General features: G+C 38.5%; 2 protein-coding genes across 2 annotated transcripts; both read left to right on the top strand.

Annotated features, from left to right (window-relative positions):
* The first annotated feature begins 2,544 nt into the window (after positions 1-2,544).
* LOC137728185 (mitochondrial carrier protein CoAc1-like) lies at positions 2,545-4,316 on the top strand. Its single transcript, XM_068467048.1, has 6 exons — positions 2,545-2,700; positions 2,811-2,943; positions 3,122-3,270; positions 3,908-3,979; positions 4,085-4,096; positions 4,209-4,316. The coding sequence occupies exons 1-6, from the start codon at positions 2,545-2,547 to the stop codon at positions 4,314-4,316; spliced, it is 630 nt and encodes a 209-aa protein (XP_068323149.1).
* Positions 4,317-14,670: 10,354 nt separating this feature from the next.
* On the top strand, positions 14,671-15,159 carry LOC137728184 (secreted RxLR effector protein 161-like). Its single transcript, XM_068467047.1, has one exon. It carries the CDS (start codon positions 14,671-14,673, stop codon positions 15,157-15,159), a length of 489 nt encoding a protein of 162 aa, XP_068323148.1.
* The last annotated feature ends 2,091 nt before the right edge of the window (positions 15,160-17,250 follow it).

Below are 17,250 nucleotides of genomic sequence, written 5' to 3'. Positions count from 1 at the left end.
ATTCACTTACACAACAACATTAATTGTATAAACTAGTTTGTCAATTATCTGATGTGGGAATATTCTCGTATTCAACAACTTATTTTCGTCGTATGTCCTCACTTTACATCGAGTAAAGTTTTTTGCTTAACCAAATCGAAGCCATGTAAAGCTAAATGTGATATGTGATCATATATGAGCCGTACACTAATTTAGTATAGTTAATCTCTTTTATGCTTTTTAGCTCCTGCATGTACTAATTTTGAGTAGAGAAGAATTTCCTTGCATCATTGGTTTTTTTTTTTTTTATATGAGCCGTACACTAATTTGGTTACAAGTGCACGTAATAAAACTGCTTTGAATATATATTTCATTTTCTCAAAGAATAAAAGAAACTGTTTCACACACAATGGAAGCTACGGAATAATTCAGCCTTGATGGGGTTGCTAACTTGCTTATTCCTTGAACATGTTTGAATATTTAGAGGGATGCTGTGAAGCAAAAGAGGAGAAATTCGAAAAGATGTTTGTGTTTCATTGCGTGCAGGAAGTATATATACAGAAAACCCTAACTGCCATCTTACAAATAGGATAAGCAAATTCATTTCCTTGATATTAATCAGTGTTGCAAACTTATGGATCAAACTAAATAGAGATATTATTGAAATTAGGGCTAATATTTTATGTGCTCTTGAAGATGCCCTATCCAAATAATTGGACCAGAAATTTGTATAGTCATGCATATATATATATATATATATATATATATATATATATATATATATATATATATATATATATATATATATATTTTTTTAAACAAATAATTTTATCTACACTAAAAGGGAGAGGTGAGCTTATCCTCATAATGAGCTAATAATAATGCGGTTCAAATTAGCATTTGACGACAATCGAACCTAAGACCTCTCACTTACAAGTAAAGAGGAGTATCACTAGATTGTAGTACTAAGAGGCTATAGTCATGCATATAATTAGTTACCTTTGCAAATCAAAACACTTTCAAGGAAATTACCTAGTTTTTTTTTTTTTTTTTTTTTTTTTTTGTGGAAAAATTAGTATCCGGTCCCTAATTACCAATGTTCATTAGCTGAAACCTTATTAGTTTTCAGATTTTGATCAAAGTTTTTAGCATTAATGTAATAATAAATTTACATGTTAGTTATATAATTTTTTAAAATAAAAATTAATAATTGATTTAGGATTTTAATACTCACACCTTTATTAAACAACTAACTAATTTTCAATTCAAAACATTTCCAAAATAAATAAAAAATTAGAATAAGTTTGTACCAATTAGCTTTTTATAAACAAATTTCAATTTTTAATCTTATATGCACTAGGGCTGGGCAAACGGGCCCTAGACCCGCGGTTAAGGGCGGGTCCAAGTGAATCGGGGCGGGTACGGGGCGGGTCCTATTTTAAAAAATCTGAAACGGGGCGGGGCGGGGCGGATCCATGTTATTTGCGGGGCGGGACGGGTCGCCAAGCTTGGAAACGGGTCCCCAACCCGAACCGTTTTCACCTTCCAAAAATTTAAGATTTAATCTGATCCGTTGATTAGAAGTTACCACGATCGCACGATCGCAGTCAAGTCTCAAGAGTCTCTCAGATCAGAGTCCTCAGACAGTCACTCTCCCAGACCCAGATCTCCTCTCCTCTCTACTCCCACAGTCGACACTCGACAGTTCCCTTCCCCCACTCCCCAAATCTCCTCTCCTCTCTACTCTCTCGTCTCAGAGTCAGACGGACCTCGATCGCTCCCATCTTTTTCCATCGATTCTCCACCCCTACTGACTCGACTCGACTCGACTCCTTGAGACTCATAGTGAGTCAGTGACTGTCGACCTCGACTGTGTCTGTCGACATTACATCAATCCTCCCCAATCGCGAGTTCCGACCACCACCACACGGTCGACACCAACCTCGCCGTTGAGAACACTACCATCATCCTGCAAATTCCTAGGTAATTTATGAATTAGGGTTTCTGATTTGGGAATTTAGGGTTTCTGATTTGGGAATTTAGGGTTTTTGGGGCTATGATTGCATAAGCTTTTCGATTGATTATATGGACTGCTGCGATTTGATTACTAGCAGAAACTTGCTGTTTGGTTAAATCAGAAACTTGCTGATTTAGGACTGCTGCGATTTTAAGTTGTTTGGTTAAATTTGCAGAAATTTAAGTTGTTTGTAGATTTTAAGCTGTTTGGTTAGACATTTAATTTATGGGTTTTGTTGCTTTGTTTGTTAAGCATGAAGCTCAGAAGCTCTATTCCCAGAGTCTCTCTTTTAAGTTTTTCCTATTTCAATTTTTTTCTGTAGATCTGTTCGAATCTAGGGTTCATATATCTATGGGTTTCATTAATATATTGGTTTTGGTTCTGTAATTTACTATAAAGAATATGTTTTGGTACTGTTTAAGTTTCGATATCAAACTTTATACATGTCGCTAGAACAATTATTTTCGAACTTTCTTATCTGTTTTTCAGAGGAAATGGAGCAAGTGTTGCTCGAATTATTCCTTATGCAGCCTTACATTACATGACATATGAGCATTGAGCAGTACAGGTGTTGGATCTTGAATAACTATTCTACTTTAGGATCAGGGCCTCATATTGATCTTTTAGCCGGTGCAGCAACCGGAGGGACAGCAGTTTTATGCACTTATCCCTTGGACCTAGCTCGCACCAAACTTGCTTATCAGGTCAGTGTCTTGCATATGTCTTATCTGTACCTTTTTCTTTTGTGTCAAAAACGATTTTTGTAATAGTTCATTGATTCATTGTTTAATCTATTTTTGTTATGGTTTTACAGGTTGTTAATACCCGAGGAAACATTAATTATGGCATGAAAGGCACCCACCATCAAATTGTTTATAAGGGCATAAGGGACGTGCTTTCAAGTGTTTACAAGGAGGGGGGCTTCCGTGGTCTCTATCGAGGTGTAGGTATGCATTTGCTTCTCTAATTATGATGTGGCAAAACCATTTGTCACCACATTCTGTGTATCTCATAGCTGAGTGTTCTGCTAAGACTTTACTGATTGGAGGAGGTGCCGTTTATTCATACGTGATGCAATATAATGGACAAGCTAATATTAACTTGGAGCTTCTTTTACTTGATCAGGCCCAACACTCACCGGAATACTCCCCTATGCTGGTTTAAAGTTCTACATATATGAGGAACTTAAACTGCATGTTCCTGAAGAGTATGAAAAGTCCATTGTGATGCGTCTTTCTTGTGGAGCTTTGGCTGGGTTATTTGGGCAAATGCAGGTATCGCTTTGTCAATGTTATTTATAATTTTGCAAGTGTAGATTCGTTTTCTCCCTTCTGCCTTTTAAATTATTAGATGTTTGTTGTGAAATGAAGTTTGTTGCAATAAGGAGCACAGAGTCATAAGGTTGCAATTAGAACATTCTACTTTCTACTTCGTCCCAAACTTTGCTGCATTAAGGACACTTCTGAATTCTGATTGCATTTTCAGATTTTCTTGCATTGTTGCATTTCCAAGAATATTATATGTATTTTCTTGATTGTTTGGGAATTGGTTTCATATACATATACATCTCACACACACACACACACACACAATAAGTACTTGGCCAATATTGCAGAAAACAGTTTCTTTAGCCTATGGAAAAGAGCATAGTTTCTTGAAACATTTTGGTAAAATGTCATGAATGGTGAGTGCATGCATGTTGCTGCATGTTACTGCCCTGCAGGCCCTGCACACGATTTGAATTTTGAATTTTGAAGTACATGAGAAAAACTGCAAACTAAACCGAGAACCTTCAGTGTTATTTATTAGGCTATTTAAGGACACTTCTGAATTCTGATTGCATTTACTTGCATTGCTGCATTTCCAAGAATATTATATGCATTTTCTTGATTGTTTGGGAATTGGTTTCAGATTCCGGAGCCACTTATTACTGAGAAAGTTTGGAAATTGGAAGATTTTGAATCATATCCTGCTTGCTTACTGGTGAGTTTTGGATGGTTATTTTTTGTTTTGGATGGTTATTTTTTGTTTGGATGGTTATTTTTTGTTTGGATTTTCGGATATTTTGTATGTTGATTTGATTTTTAGATGTTGGAAGATGTAATATTATTATTTTGAATGTTATTGTTAATCTATGAACTTGGATGTTGGACTTTGTATTTAGATTGGATGTGAATAATGGTGAATTTGTGCAAAATATGCGTAAATGCAGTATGTGACTTTCTGCAGTTGCAATCTGTGCAAATCTGTGCAGATTGCAATCTGTGCAGTTTTGTGCAGTTTGCAATCTGCAGTTTTGTGCAGATTGCAATCTGTGTAGTTTTTTGTGCAGTTTGCAATCTGTATTCTGTACAAATTTTTTTTTTTTTTCAAACAACCAAAAAAAAAAAAAAAGGGACCCGTGGACCCGGCCCGAACCTACCCGTTTCAACCGGGCCGGGTAATGTCCGGTTCTTATATTAAAAAATGTAATCTCCGGCCCGGCCCGCCCCGTTCCCTTTGAACCTAGGTCCGGTCCGGTCCCTTCAAAATTGGGCCCGGCCCGGCCCGTGCCCAGCCCTAATATGCACCCATTCATGTAATTTTTCTCAAATTTTTAATCTTGAAATGTACCCATTCTTAAGTATACCAATTTGTCATATGTAAAATGTACCATTTTTTATTTTATATAAAATCTATTCAATTTTTTCTAATCCATTTGTAAACTTATATGGGTACAATTTTTTTTCTTTTGATTTGAGAATGTATCCATATCAAGTTTAATCAAAGAAATTTACTAATGTTATTAAGCCTAATATATATTACTTTTTTTGTGTGGTTTTGAAGAATGTACCCACATTTTGGTACAATAATTTTTTTGTTGATTTTGATGAATGTACCCATGTTTACACACACACACACACACACACACACACATACATACACACACTAGTATAATTTTATATTTTTAATGCCACAAATTATGGATTTTTATTTAAAATCTCATTAAAATAAACAACTATAAATTTCAATTTTTAATTTAAAAAATATAGTAACATACATAGAAATGTTGCAGTCCTATTAGATTAGGAATGTGATTATGTAAATCCTAGTATATCTAGGAGTATCTTGTAGTTACCAATTAGGAGTTGATTACCTATTAAGAGATGTAATCCTATAAGTGTCACATCCTGGTCCAGGGCGGATCACTTCCCAGGCCCGCTCCACCACCGTAGCACGATATTGTCCGCTTTGGGCTTACCATTCCCTCACGGTTTTATTTTTGAGAACTCACGAGCAACTTCCCAGTGGGTCACCCATCATGAGATTGCTCTAGCCCCCTTCTCGCTTAACTTCGGAGTTCCTACGGAACTCGAAGCCAGTGAGCTCCCAAAAGGCCTCGTGCTAGGTAGGGATGAGAATATATATTTAAGGATCACTCCCCTGAGCGATGTGGGATGTCACAATCCACCCCCCTTAGGGGCTCGACGTCCTCGTTGGCACACACACGACCAGGGTTAGGCTCTGATACCAAATTGTCACATCCTGGCCTAGGGCGAATCACTTCCCGGGCCCGCTCCACCACCGCAGCACGATATTGTCCGCTTTGGGCTTACCATTCCCTCACGGTTTTATTTTTGGAAACTCACGAGCAACTTCCCAGAGGGTCACCCATCAAGGGATTGCTCTAGCCCCCTTCTCGCTTAGCTTCGAAGTTCCTGAAGGAAAATTTGTGAAAAACAAGTTCATTTGAGCAACATCAACAACATGCAATTAACAATTAAAAGGCGGAATCATGTTTATATGCACTCAAAAACAAAACTTAACCCATGAACTTCAAAGCCTAGTAGATAGGTGAACCAAGACTCAACTCAAAACAAAGTGAGTTGAGAAATCAATACCTTTGTAGATTCCTCTTTGCATAAGCAAAGGCTAATCACCCAAAGAGAGGACCTTCATTCCTTGCATCTTAGATCCATGGATTTGGATGGATGAAAAGGTTTCTCCAAGTTCCCAAAATTGAAAACCTCTAAGTCTCCACACCAAGGCATATTGTAGAAGAAATGAGTGACCTTGGAGGAGTTTGATTGCTAGATGATCCTTCCAAGGTGGCTGAAATTTTAGAGAGAAAGGAGAGCTTGTGTTCTCATCCTTTCCCCAAAAATTACCCTTAATGAATTTTGGCTATAAAGTTATACTTATTCCTTAATTCATTTGAGTGGCAAACTTGTAAATAAGTCCAAAACCACTCCTTCTTTAACATGGGATTTATTGGGCTATTTGGGCCTTTGTGAATCATTATTCATTAAGTTGTCACACAACTTAAGTCAATGGATTTGACGTTCGAAGCCCATTGGGCCTTAAGGTCCAAAACTATCCCGTGGTCTTTTAACGAACTTATTCGTTTGATTAATAATCATATTAATTAATCCTTGCCACAAATAATTAAACCATTTAATTATTCTTACTCATCTCCGTTGAATCTTCAATCTCTACCTTACACGGTGTACGATCCATTAGGTTCCTTTTAGCGAGGCAGTGGGCGATTCAAACTCTTTCAAATCGATTGTGAATTGAAACTTACTTTCAATTCTCCCGTTAGTGATAATACACTTTTAGGGCTTCCACAAACCATGGTTGACGCCTAGCAGCATGTCATGGTTACCCAAGCTAATCAGAAGAGGCGGAGAACCTATTCAGTTTTAGGATTACAAATGCAATACGGTCTTTCTCTAATACAATACTCTTGACCACATTGTTTGGTTTGATAGTTTATTCATGTCTACTATCCAATGTGAGTCTTGTGCTTATATGATTACCTTGAATGTGATTTGGAACACATTCCTAAATCTCATTCATACTCTGGCCAGAGATTCTAAATCATATCATAGAGTATTCTCCCTCAAACAGTTTGAAGGTTAGAGATCCCTTGTTGCGCATTCACTTGTCTCCATGGCTAAGTGGCTTAACCCCAATGATGTCGTGGACACCCTCCTGATGGAGTGACTTTGACATAATCAAAGATTAAGGACCTAACCACAAGACAACTGTGATGCCTCAGGTCAAAAGACTAATTTGCATTATCCCAACTATGAGTTCTCATGTGACATGAATATGAGAACTCTTCGTTGATCGTGTTCAGTGAACTCATTCTCTATTGAGCACCTATGTACTTGTCTTGATGTCACACACACCAATGACTCGAGACTAGTCACTCTCCCTGAGAGAAGACATAACACGTACTGATCTTAACGGACTGTCAATGCCCAATTGACAATCCTATGATCAGGAACGTTTAGGATGTGTCAACGAAAGAATGGTCTCATGAATCTAACTTCTTTAGATCGCATTCTTCCAATCACATATTCCTTGGACTTATCGTTTAAGCATATAACATTTATATAAGACGGCTCAAACAATAATCTTTGCCCTTTACATTAAACTAGATTAGTTTAACATGTGAAATGTCCATAAAGTATCATCATATGATTGGTTTTAGGGCACATTTCCAACAGTTCCTACGGAACCCCAAGCCAGTGAGCTTCCAAAAGGCTTCGTGCTAGGTAGGGATGAGAATATATATTTAAGGATCACTCCCCTGGGCGATGTGGGATGTCATAATCCACCCCCCTTAGGGGCCCGACGTCCTCGTCGGCAAACACGCGACCAAGGTTAGGCTCTGATACCAAATTGTCACATCCTGGCCCGGGGCGGATCACTTCCCGGGCCCGCTCCACCACCATAGCACGATATTGTCCGCTTTGGGCTTACCATTCCCTCACGGTTTTATTTTTGGGAACTCACGAGCAACTTCCCAGTGGGTCACCCATCATGGGATTGCTCTATCCCCCTTCTCGCTTAACTTCGGAGTTCCTACGGAACCCGAATCCAGTGAGCTCCCAAAAGGCCTCGAGCTAGGTAGGGATGGGAATATATATTTAAGGATTACTCCCCTGGGTGATGTGGGATGTCACAATAAGGGTAAGGATTATATTCTTCTTACTATTATAAATAAAGGCATAAGGGGGTGATACAACACACATCTCAGAATTAAATCTCTCTCTTTCTCTCTTGTTACCGCCGGCCCCCTATCTCTATTCCTTAGATTGCGCAGTTAATTAGGCCTACAACACGTTATCAACACGTTTTTACCAGAAGCTGAGGAATTGACACATCATAGGAGGAGGCTATCTTCTACGAATTCAAAGGCTCTCAATTGTTTTCTGCCAATCAAGTTCTTCTAAAATAAATTAAGATATTTAAAAAACCTTGAAGCATGAAAATATTCCCCATGATGCATGAACCCCCTATATTTATATTTTCCTTCCAATTATATATATCATATATATGTTCATATATTTTGTCAATATATATAATTGTTCATGCATTACGCATTTATGCTATGTAGAATTGGAAATTAATTTAGAAGCAATTAGGGTTTTTAACCCTAGAATTCGAAAAAAAAGAGGAAAAATTGCGACACCACTATGGACCACTGTGGGATGGCGTCGCCCCGACGCCTTGGACCACCTGTACAGCCCTATGGGCTCACTGCACCTTTCAGACCTAACCAAGCTTCGGCTTGAGTTGTCTGTCACATGGGCCTGCAAGCCCCGGTCCACCCGAGCCCAAACCTGCATGCCAGAAGCATGCTGGGTTTGTCTCGGACATAGGCCTGAAGCCCCGACCCATTTGCAACAGCCTCTTTGGCTTGCTGGGTTTATATAATGGCATTGGACTTACTAGAAGTCACTTTTCTCAAGGCAATATGCCACAACAATTTTCTTCACATAGAAACAATGGTGGCTTCAATGGTTAAAAGTATAATTCTAGACCTTGATACAATGGAGGAAATGATAGCAACAGAGGTAATGATGTTTTTCTGGTAGTAATCAGTTTTAGTCCAATGGTGGTTCAAGCTGGAGTAACTGGAATGGTAATAATGGGCAGAAGTTTGGAATCATCCATGAATGTCAAATTTGCAATAAACGAAGACATACAACTCCTATCTATTACTATAGGAATGAGCAACAGCCAATGAATACAGCTGGTATTCTTTGAGTGCCAAATTTGTTAGAAAATGGGACATGTGGCACTTAGTTGTTTTCCTCACAACAATTATGCTTATCAGGGAACACCTCCACCACCAACCTTAACTGCGATGACTGCTCAATTGACACATGATTTCAATCCCAATCAAGATTGGATCATGGATATTGGGCTACTCACTATATGACAAGAGTAGCCAATGATCTTGATATGATTACACCATTTGATGGAAACCAATCACGGTTGGAAATGGAGAATGTCTACTAGTGAAGAATTCTAGTTCATCTTCTCTTAAAACTCATTCTAAACCTTTATATCTTGCCACTGTTTTACATGTTCTATCTCTTGTTGCAAGTTTATTATCTATATATACTTTGTGCAGAAATAGTAAGGTTTATGTAATTCTTGATGAATGGGATTTTTGGGTGTAGGACAAGCCAATAAAGGCAATCTTAATGAGAGGAAAGAGTAATGGAGGCTTGTACTAAATTCCAAAGAGTCTTTTCTTTAAGAATAATCAGCAGCAGTTTTAGTCAGTTCCAAGGGCATTTCTGGGTCAAGTTGTGAAAGCTTCTCTGTGGCCCATAGACTAGGACATCCTACAAATGATGTATTACATATTATGCTTTCTCATACTTAAATCTTGTATAAATTAGATGCGGATAAACATGTGTGTACTTGCTGGGAAAATGACAAGTATTTTCTTCTAGTTCTCATGTCTTTGTAAAACCTTTTGAAAGAATAAGTAATGATGTATAGGGGCCTTCTCCAGTTGTATCAATTAAAGGATATAAATACTATGTGACTTTTGTTGATCACTATACCATATGCTTGGTTCTTTTCTTTGGTGTATACCTCAAGTATTTTTTATCTTTGAAAAGTTCTGTGCATTTACTCAGAATCACTTACCTGTAATTAAATAGCCAGCCCAGATGGCTGGGCTTACCTCCCTAGGCCCAAGTCCTAAAACCTAGCCCCGGCTGGGGTTTTTGTGCCCCCGCCCACAAGCCTTTGGGCTTTCCCTTCTCGACCCGTTGCCTATTGCCACCTTTGGGCTGCCTATTGCAGTCAACTCGAGCCCAAATTTTTTTGGGGCTATCCTTTTTCGAACCCAATGCTAATTTTTGGCATTCTAAATAATTTCAACCCGCATGTTATAATTATTTTTGCTTCTACGATCAACCCCGAATGGTCTCAATCTATTGAATTAATTAAAGTGACTAGCAGTTCACTAATCTGACAATTAATGTAAAATTATTGGCCTGAAGCTCACTTTTTGGCATTAACGATTCAATAAATTATTTCATCTCTTTGAACCATTGACTCTCTTTCGTAGTCCCGAAGCACTCACACTTGGGTTCCTGAAGCAATCCACAAATCGTTACACTTTTTTGTATGTTGTATTCTGTGTTATTGCAGGTACCCCTATATATGAACTAAACGTTCATAACTATCGAATTGTAGTTTCGAATTTAGTGCCTTTAAAACCCGAAGTTTTCATTCAAAACTTACCACATGAAACCTGTAGCTTTCATGCATAAATTAAACTAGTACATGTTTATAGAGCCTCGAATGTTCTACGATATATTTTTATACGACTAACCACGTTTTAATGTACCCTCTATTTAGGGACATGTCAAACTTAAACAAGCTCGATTTCACTGTTCTGGAAGTCTCCGGAAGAAACTACCTGAAGTGGGTTCAAGATGTAAAGCTCCATCTCACTGCAAAGAGTCTTAGAGCTACCATTAAGGAACCAATCGACGATGCACCCGTCGACGAAGCTCAGAAAGCTACTGCTATAATCTTCATCTGAAGACACATTTATGATGCATTGCAGACCGAGTACTTCGCAGAGGAGGATCCTCGTACCTTCTGGCTCGCTTTAGCGAATCGTTTTGATCACTAGAAATACATCTTCTTGCGTGAAGCAAAACACGACTGGCAACATTTACGCTTCCAAGACTTTAAGTCTGTGAATGAATACAACTTTGAAGTTTGTAGAATCCAATCACTGATTAATTTATGTAACGAGGACTTAACCGAACAGGATCTCCTGGAGAAGACATATTTGACCTTCAATGTCACCAATCTTGTTCTGCAACAATAATATAGAGCACATAAGTTCACCAAATTTTTGGATTTGATATCTATTCTACTTCTCGTTGAAAAGTAGAACCATATTTTGATGAAGAATCATCAAGCTCGACCTAGCTGCTCGAACATTGCGCCTGAAGCGTACGCAACAATTTCGAACATCCAAAATAGACGAAGATCCCATCGTGGCTGTGGAAAATGGCAACAAGCCCCACCACGGGCCTAAGGTCCACTGAACAGAGGCTCGTCCAAGGGAGGAAACTTGACCCAGAAGCGCCAACCATTTGCCTCGAAGGCCCCAATCTTCAAGAACAAGTGAAAAGCTACCGTTCAATTGGATTCCACTTAACTGGACATGTGCTACTGCTGTGGATCAAGGTATCATTGGTCTTGTGTATGTTGAGCTACCCCCGAGGCCATTGCCAAGTATTATTCACGTCGTGAGTCCAACTTTGTGCATGTAAATCCCCGAAATGGCTACTAAAACTCTGAAGGTTTTAGATTTTTAGGAGGCATCCACTCTTATGGAAGAATAAATTTAGACATGTTTTTAGGGTGTTTAACCCCTAGTGGCCGAACCTACTAGGAGTGGCTGAACCCCCTCCCTATTTTCTAGGTTTATGGTTTAATTTTCGGAAAATTTTCGAAGTCTTTGGAATTATTTGTTTGGTTTGGTTTGTTTTGAACTTTGGATATTATTTTATGGATATTATTTCTTGAATTGATTAATTGAATGAATGGAATTATATTTATGCAAGTGACTGATTCAATTAATTTTTGTCTAAGTATGACTAGTGGGGAAGTTAGTTGTCTGGCAGATAGTGCAACTACGCACACCATATTGCGTGAGAAACACTATTTCACTAACTTCGTACCTAAGAATGCACCTCTGCCAACCCTATCAGGCCCATTGAACCTAATAGAAAGATAAGATAAAGCTCGTATAATGTTGTCCAATGATACTGAATTAACTATTAAAGAGGCACTCTATTCTCCCCGTTCTGGAAGAACATTGCTGAGTTTTAGAGACATTTAAGATAATCAATATCATGTTGAAACCCTTGAAGAGAATGGTTCTAAATTTCTTTGTATCATTTCTTACAAATATGCCCGAAAGCATATTCACAAGAAGTTGGAACATCTCCTGAGTGGGTTGTACATAACAACCATTCGAGTCATAGAAACACACAATGTGGCTGGCCATAGTGCTGGGTTCCAAGACACTTTGCTACTTTGACATGATTGAATGAAAGATCCCATACGAGATATGATGCGTTGTATCCTCAAAGCATCTCATAGGCATCACTTGAAATCTTATCCCGGGCATCCGTTTTGCAAAGCATGTTCCTTGGGGAAGTTGAACATTCAACCCTCAATTACAAAGATTATTCACGACCCCCCTAAATTTCTTCAGAGGATTTTGTGGACCTATCCAACCAATGTACGGACCATTTAGATACTTTATGGTGTTGGTTGATGCATCGACACGATGATCATATGTGTGCTTGTTGTCCATACACAATGCTGCATTTGCGAAACTCCTAGCACAAATTATTAAGCTAAGGGCTCACCACCTTGATTATCCAATCAAGTCGATTCGACTGAATAATGCTGGAGAGTTTACGTCACAGACATTTGACGATTATTACATGTCTGTTGGGATTGAAGTTGAACATCATGTACCCCATGTTCACACCCAAAATGGCTGGGCAGAAGCTTTCATAAAGTGCCTTCAAACAATAGCACAGACTTTGGTTATGCGAATCAATTTGCCGGTATCTACTTAGGGCCACGAAATATTGCACGCAGCTATGTTGGTCCGCCTTAGGCCCACCACTACCCAACCTTATTCACCGTTATAGTTGGTTACTAGATATGAGCCTGACATCTCGCATTTTGTGTTTGGGTGTGTAGTCTATGTGCCAATAATCCCGCCACTACGTACCAAAATGGGTCATCAGAGAAAAATGGGAATCTATGTCATTTATGATTCGCCATCGATTATACGCTATTTAGAGCCCTTAACAGGAGATCTCTTTACCGCATGTTTTGCGGATTGTCAATTCGATGAAATAGTCTTCCCATCGTTAGGGGGAGATATGATCACTAACGTTCCTGTAGAACGTCGCGAATTGTCATGGATTACTTCCATTATGTTTTATTTAGATCCCGCACGCCTCAATTTGAAACTGAAGTGCGACGCATTCTAAATCTTCAAAGCATTGCTCAAAGCATGCCGAATGCTTTTACTGATCTAGTGAAGGTGATGACATGGCATATACTCGCTGCAAACGCACCTACAAGGATAGACGTGCCAATTGTACGCCGTAACACCGTTATGGAAGGCCAAATCATCCCCAAGGGTGGGGCGGCCTCACCTCCCACACGACAAGGTACACTGGCGGCTAGCCAATCACCTCCTCCTACCCTGAAGCGTGGCAAGCCTCCTGGTTCAAAGGATTCATAACCCCGGAAGAGGAAAATGGCATAAACTAGTGAACCTAGTCTGAATCTGACCATTGCTTACTCATCCATTCCAACACATGAGGTTATTCTAGATTACGATGATGCTTCAAATGAAACATGCCGACCTCTCAAGAATCGTGAAATTTCGGTCCATTACGTAGTATTGGATGAGGTTTGGAATCAGAATGAGATGATAGTCGATGATGCATTCGCGTATACTGTTGTTTCTGATCTCATGCTTAGCGATGACATTGAACCATGCTCCGTTGATGAATGTTAACGTAGAATGAATTGGTCAAACTAGAAACAAGCAATCTAGGTCGAACTCGATTCGCTCACGAAATGAAAGGTGTTTGGACCTGTAGCTCCTACTTCACAACATGTGAAGCTTGTGGGCTATAAGTGGGTTTTCGTTAGGAAGTGTAATGAAAAGAATGAAATAGTGCGGTACAAAGCATGCCTCGTAGCGCAAGGCTTCTCTTAACGTCCTGGGATTGATTACGAGGATATGCATTCCCCCGTAATGGACGTCATTCCGCTACCTTATCATTTTGGTAGTTTCTGAAAAACTGAATATGTAGCTTATGGACGTGGTAACTGCATATCTTTATGGGGATCTAGATATATAAATGTACATGAAAGTTCTAGAAAGACTTCCATTGACTGGTTCAAATAGTTCTAGACCATGAAATACTCTCTCGATTAGATTAAGGAGGTCACTCTACATATTGAAACAATCTGGGCAGATGTGGTATAACCGTCTGAGTGAATATTTGACAAGTCAAGGTTATATGAACAACGAACTATGCCCATGCATGTTCATTAAGAAGTCACATTCTGGATTTGCAATCGTTGTAGTCTATGTCAACGACATGAACCTCATTGGAACTCTCGCAGAGCTTGAGGAAATTGCAACGCACTTGAAATCAGAATTTGAGAGGAAAAATCTTGGGAAAACTCTATATTGTCTTGGCCTGGAGATCGAGCATTGTTCAGATGGAATCTTAGTACATCAATCGAACTACACCCAGAAAGTGTTGCATCGTTTTAATGAGGATAAAACGAAGCTTTCGAATACTCCTATGGTCATTTGGACTCTAGATGCTAAACAAAATCCCTTCCGTCCGAAGGAGGATGAGGAAGAGATTTTAGAGCCTGAAGTTTCATACCTAAGTGCAATTGGTGTTTTATTGTACTTGGCTCAATGCACTAGACTCGACATCTCCTTCGTTGGTAATCTTTTGGCTAGATACAACAATGCACCTACACATAGACACTGGAATGGTGTTAAAGATATTTTTCGCCACCTCAAGGGTACTACGGATTTGGGCTTATTCTACACCCACAAATCTTTGAGAAGAGTTACCACCCCACTCGATCCTCGGGTTGATTCTTGCCTCGTTGGTTACGCAGATGTTGGTTATTTGTCTGGCTCTCATAGGGCACATTCTCACATAGGTTATGCCTTTACTGTTGGAGACACCGCTATATCATGGAGGTCTACCGAGCAAATGCTAGTTGTGACTTCTTCGAACCATGCTGAGATTCTCGCCCTGCATGAAGCCTCGTGAGAGTGCTTTTGGCTGATAGCAGTTATGGAACATATTCAAAGCACTAATGGTCTTTCTTTCGTTGTTGACCTTTCTACAACGATCTTTGAAGACAATGCAGCATGTATCGAGCAGTTAAAGAAGGGATACATCAAAGGAGACAACACCAAGCACATAATGCCGAAGTTCTTTTACTCTCAGCAGTAACAACAGCATCAAAACATTGAAGTCAAGCAAATTCGTTCCCAAGACAACCTGACTGACCTCTTCATGAAGTCATTGCCCAAGTTTACTTGTCAGAAGCTCGTCCAAGGAATCGGTATGCGTAAATTATCTGAATTGAATCGCTTGTAGTCTTATTTATAAGTTATGTCTAACTCAGGGAGAGTATCCTGAAGCATACTTACTTGATCTTAATGTACTCTTTTTCCTACGATTAGAAGCATTTTTCCCACTAGGCACCTATCTTGGGATGATCATACTCCGTTGAGTTCACTACTTTCGTCCTGTTTAACGTTTGTTTTAGACATTATGCATACTTCTCACTTTTCTCCTTAGTCTATGGGTTTTCCCCATGCCTTGGGTTTTACCATAGCGAGGTTTTGTGAGTTTTACTACCAACGTATACTTACTTTACTTGTGTTTAAAACTCGCGTTCACCCTTTATGCCAACGACTTCATCAATTGTTCTACCTCATATGCTAAAGATTTGATGCGACATTTTGTTTGAGTATTTACACACTTAAGGGGGAGTGTTGCAGTCCTATCAGATTAGGAATGTGATTGTGTAAATCCTAGTATATCTAGGAGTATCTTGTAGTTACCTATTAGGAGTTTATTACCTATTAGGAGATGTAATCATTACCTATTAAGAGATGTAATCCTATAAGGGTAAGGATTCTACCTTTCCTACTACAATAAATCAAGGTATAAGAGGGTGGTACAACACACGCCTCAGAATTAAATATATCTCTCTTTATCTCTTGTTGTTGTCGGCCCCCTCTTTCTTTATTCCTTAGATCGCTCAGTTAATTAGGCCTACAATAAGAAATAATTTATCACATTAATTTTAGGGACTTTGATCAAAAATTAAAAACCAACAAGATTTTAGTAAAAGAATATTGATAGCTAGGTACCACATCCAAAGCCTTTTTTTTTTTTTTTTTTTCTTTTTTTCTTATATGCATGTGATATTTAACAATAAATTTATTTAAAAGACAGAAATTGGATTTCAAATTTAGATGTAGAAGGAGGAGGATAGTGTTCTAGCTAACTTAACTTAGCCGAAGTTTGCAAATTAGTCTTTGATTTACCTTTTTTTTTTTCGGGGTTAGAAAATTTGTTAATATTGGTATCATATAAATTGATCTGATAATTTATGGTGGAGATTCGAGAAAATAAAGTCAAGAAACGTGAACGAAAGAAGACTGGAGACTATCCGATAGTCATCGAATTCCGTTCAACACTTTACTTAGTTTACTTTTCTTAATTTCACATTGTGTGAATTATTTAGTACTAATGTGATTGTCATGCATTTCTTTATAATATTTCGATGGCTCTGCAGTCTACACACAAAACCGATCGAAATATTTGCATTCGTTAAAATAAGCACCTAATTAACTAGTAATTTTGATTTCCTAGCTCGCTTCGGTTGGCTCTGTCTGTGTGCAGATTTTGAAGGTGACGTAGTGACATTAGGCAAAAGATGGTCAAAGAAACAAGATACTAATTTGGCAATAAAAGATTATCCACTAGCTTCTACTATTTTATTGGTATTTAATTTTGTTTATTTCAGTATATTATGTTATTTCAGGATCTCTTCCTCTAAGACATATGTAACTCATTGTTAGCTTATTTCGAATCAATAGCGGTTCTTTCAAAAAAAGAAGGAAGGGTACTGCCAGGATTTTATTTTTCTATTTTTCTTAAAAAAATTGAGTCAGAAACAGGAATATTGAACCACAATGGAAGTTGAGTCTTGACTAGCCGAAAGTTGTTAAGGTTGGTTATGAAGACCAAATGGGATTAAATTTATGGGTAAATATCAGTTTACTAACATGAAGTTTCGTGGTTTTCAACATTTAATACATGAAACTTTTTTCGTTCCAAAGT

Source organism: Pyrus communis, chromosome 3 (genome assembly GCF_963583255.1).
Source record: "Pyrus communis chromosome 3, drPyrComm1.1, whole genome shotgun sequence".
In the NCBI taxonomy this organism is placed as follows: Eukaryota; Viridiplantae; Streptophyta; class Magnoliopsida; order Rosales; family Rosaceae; genus Pyrus; species Pyrus communis.
This window is presented reverse-complemented; position numbering and strand designations above follow the sequence as displayed.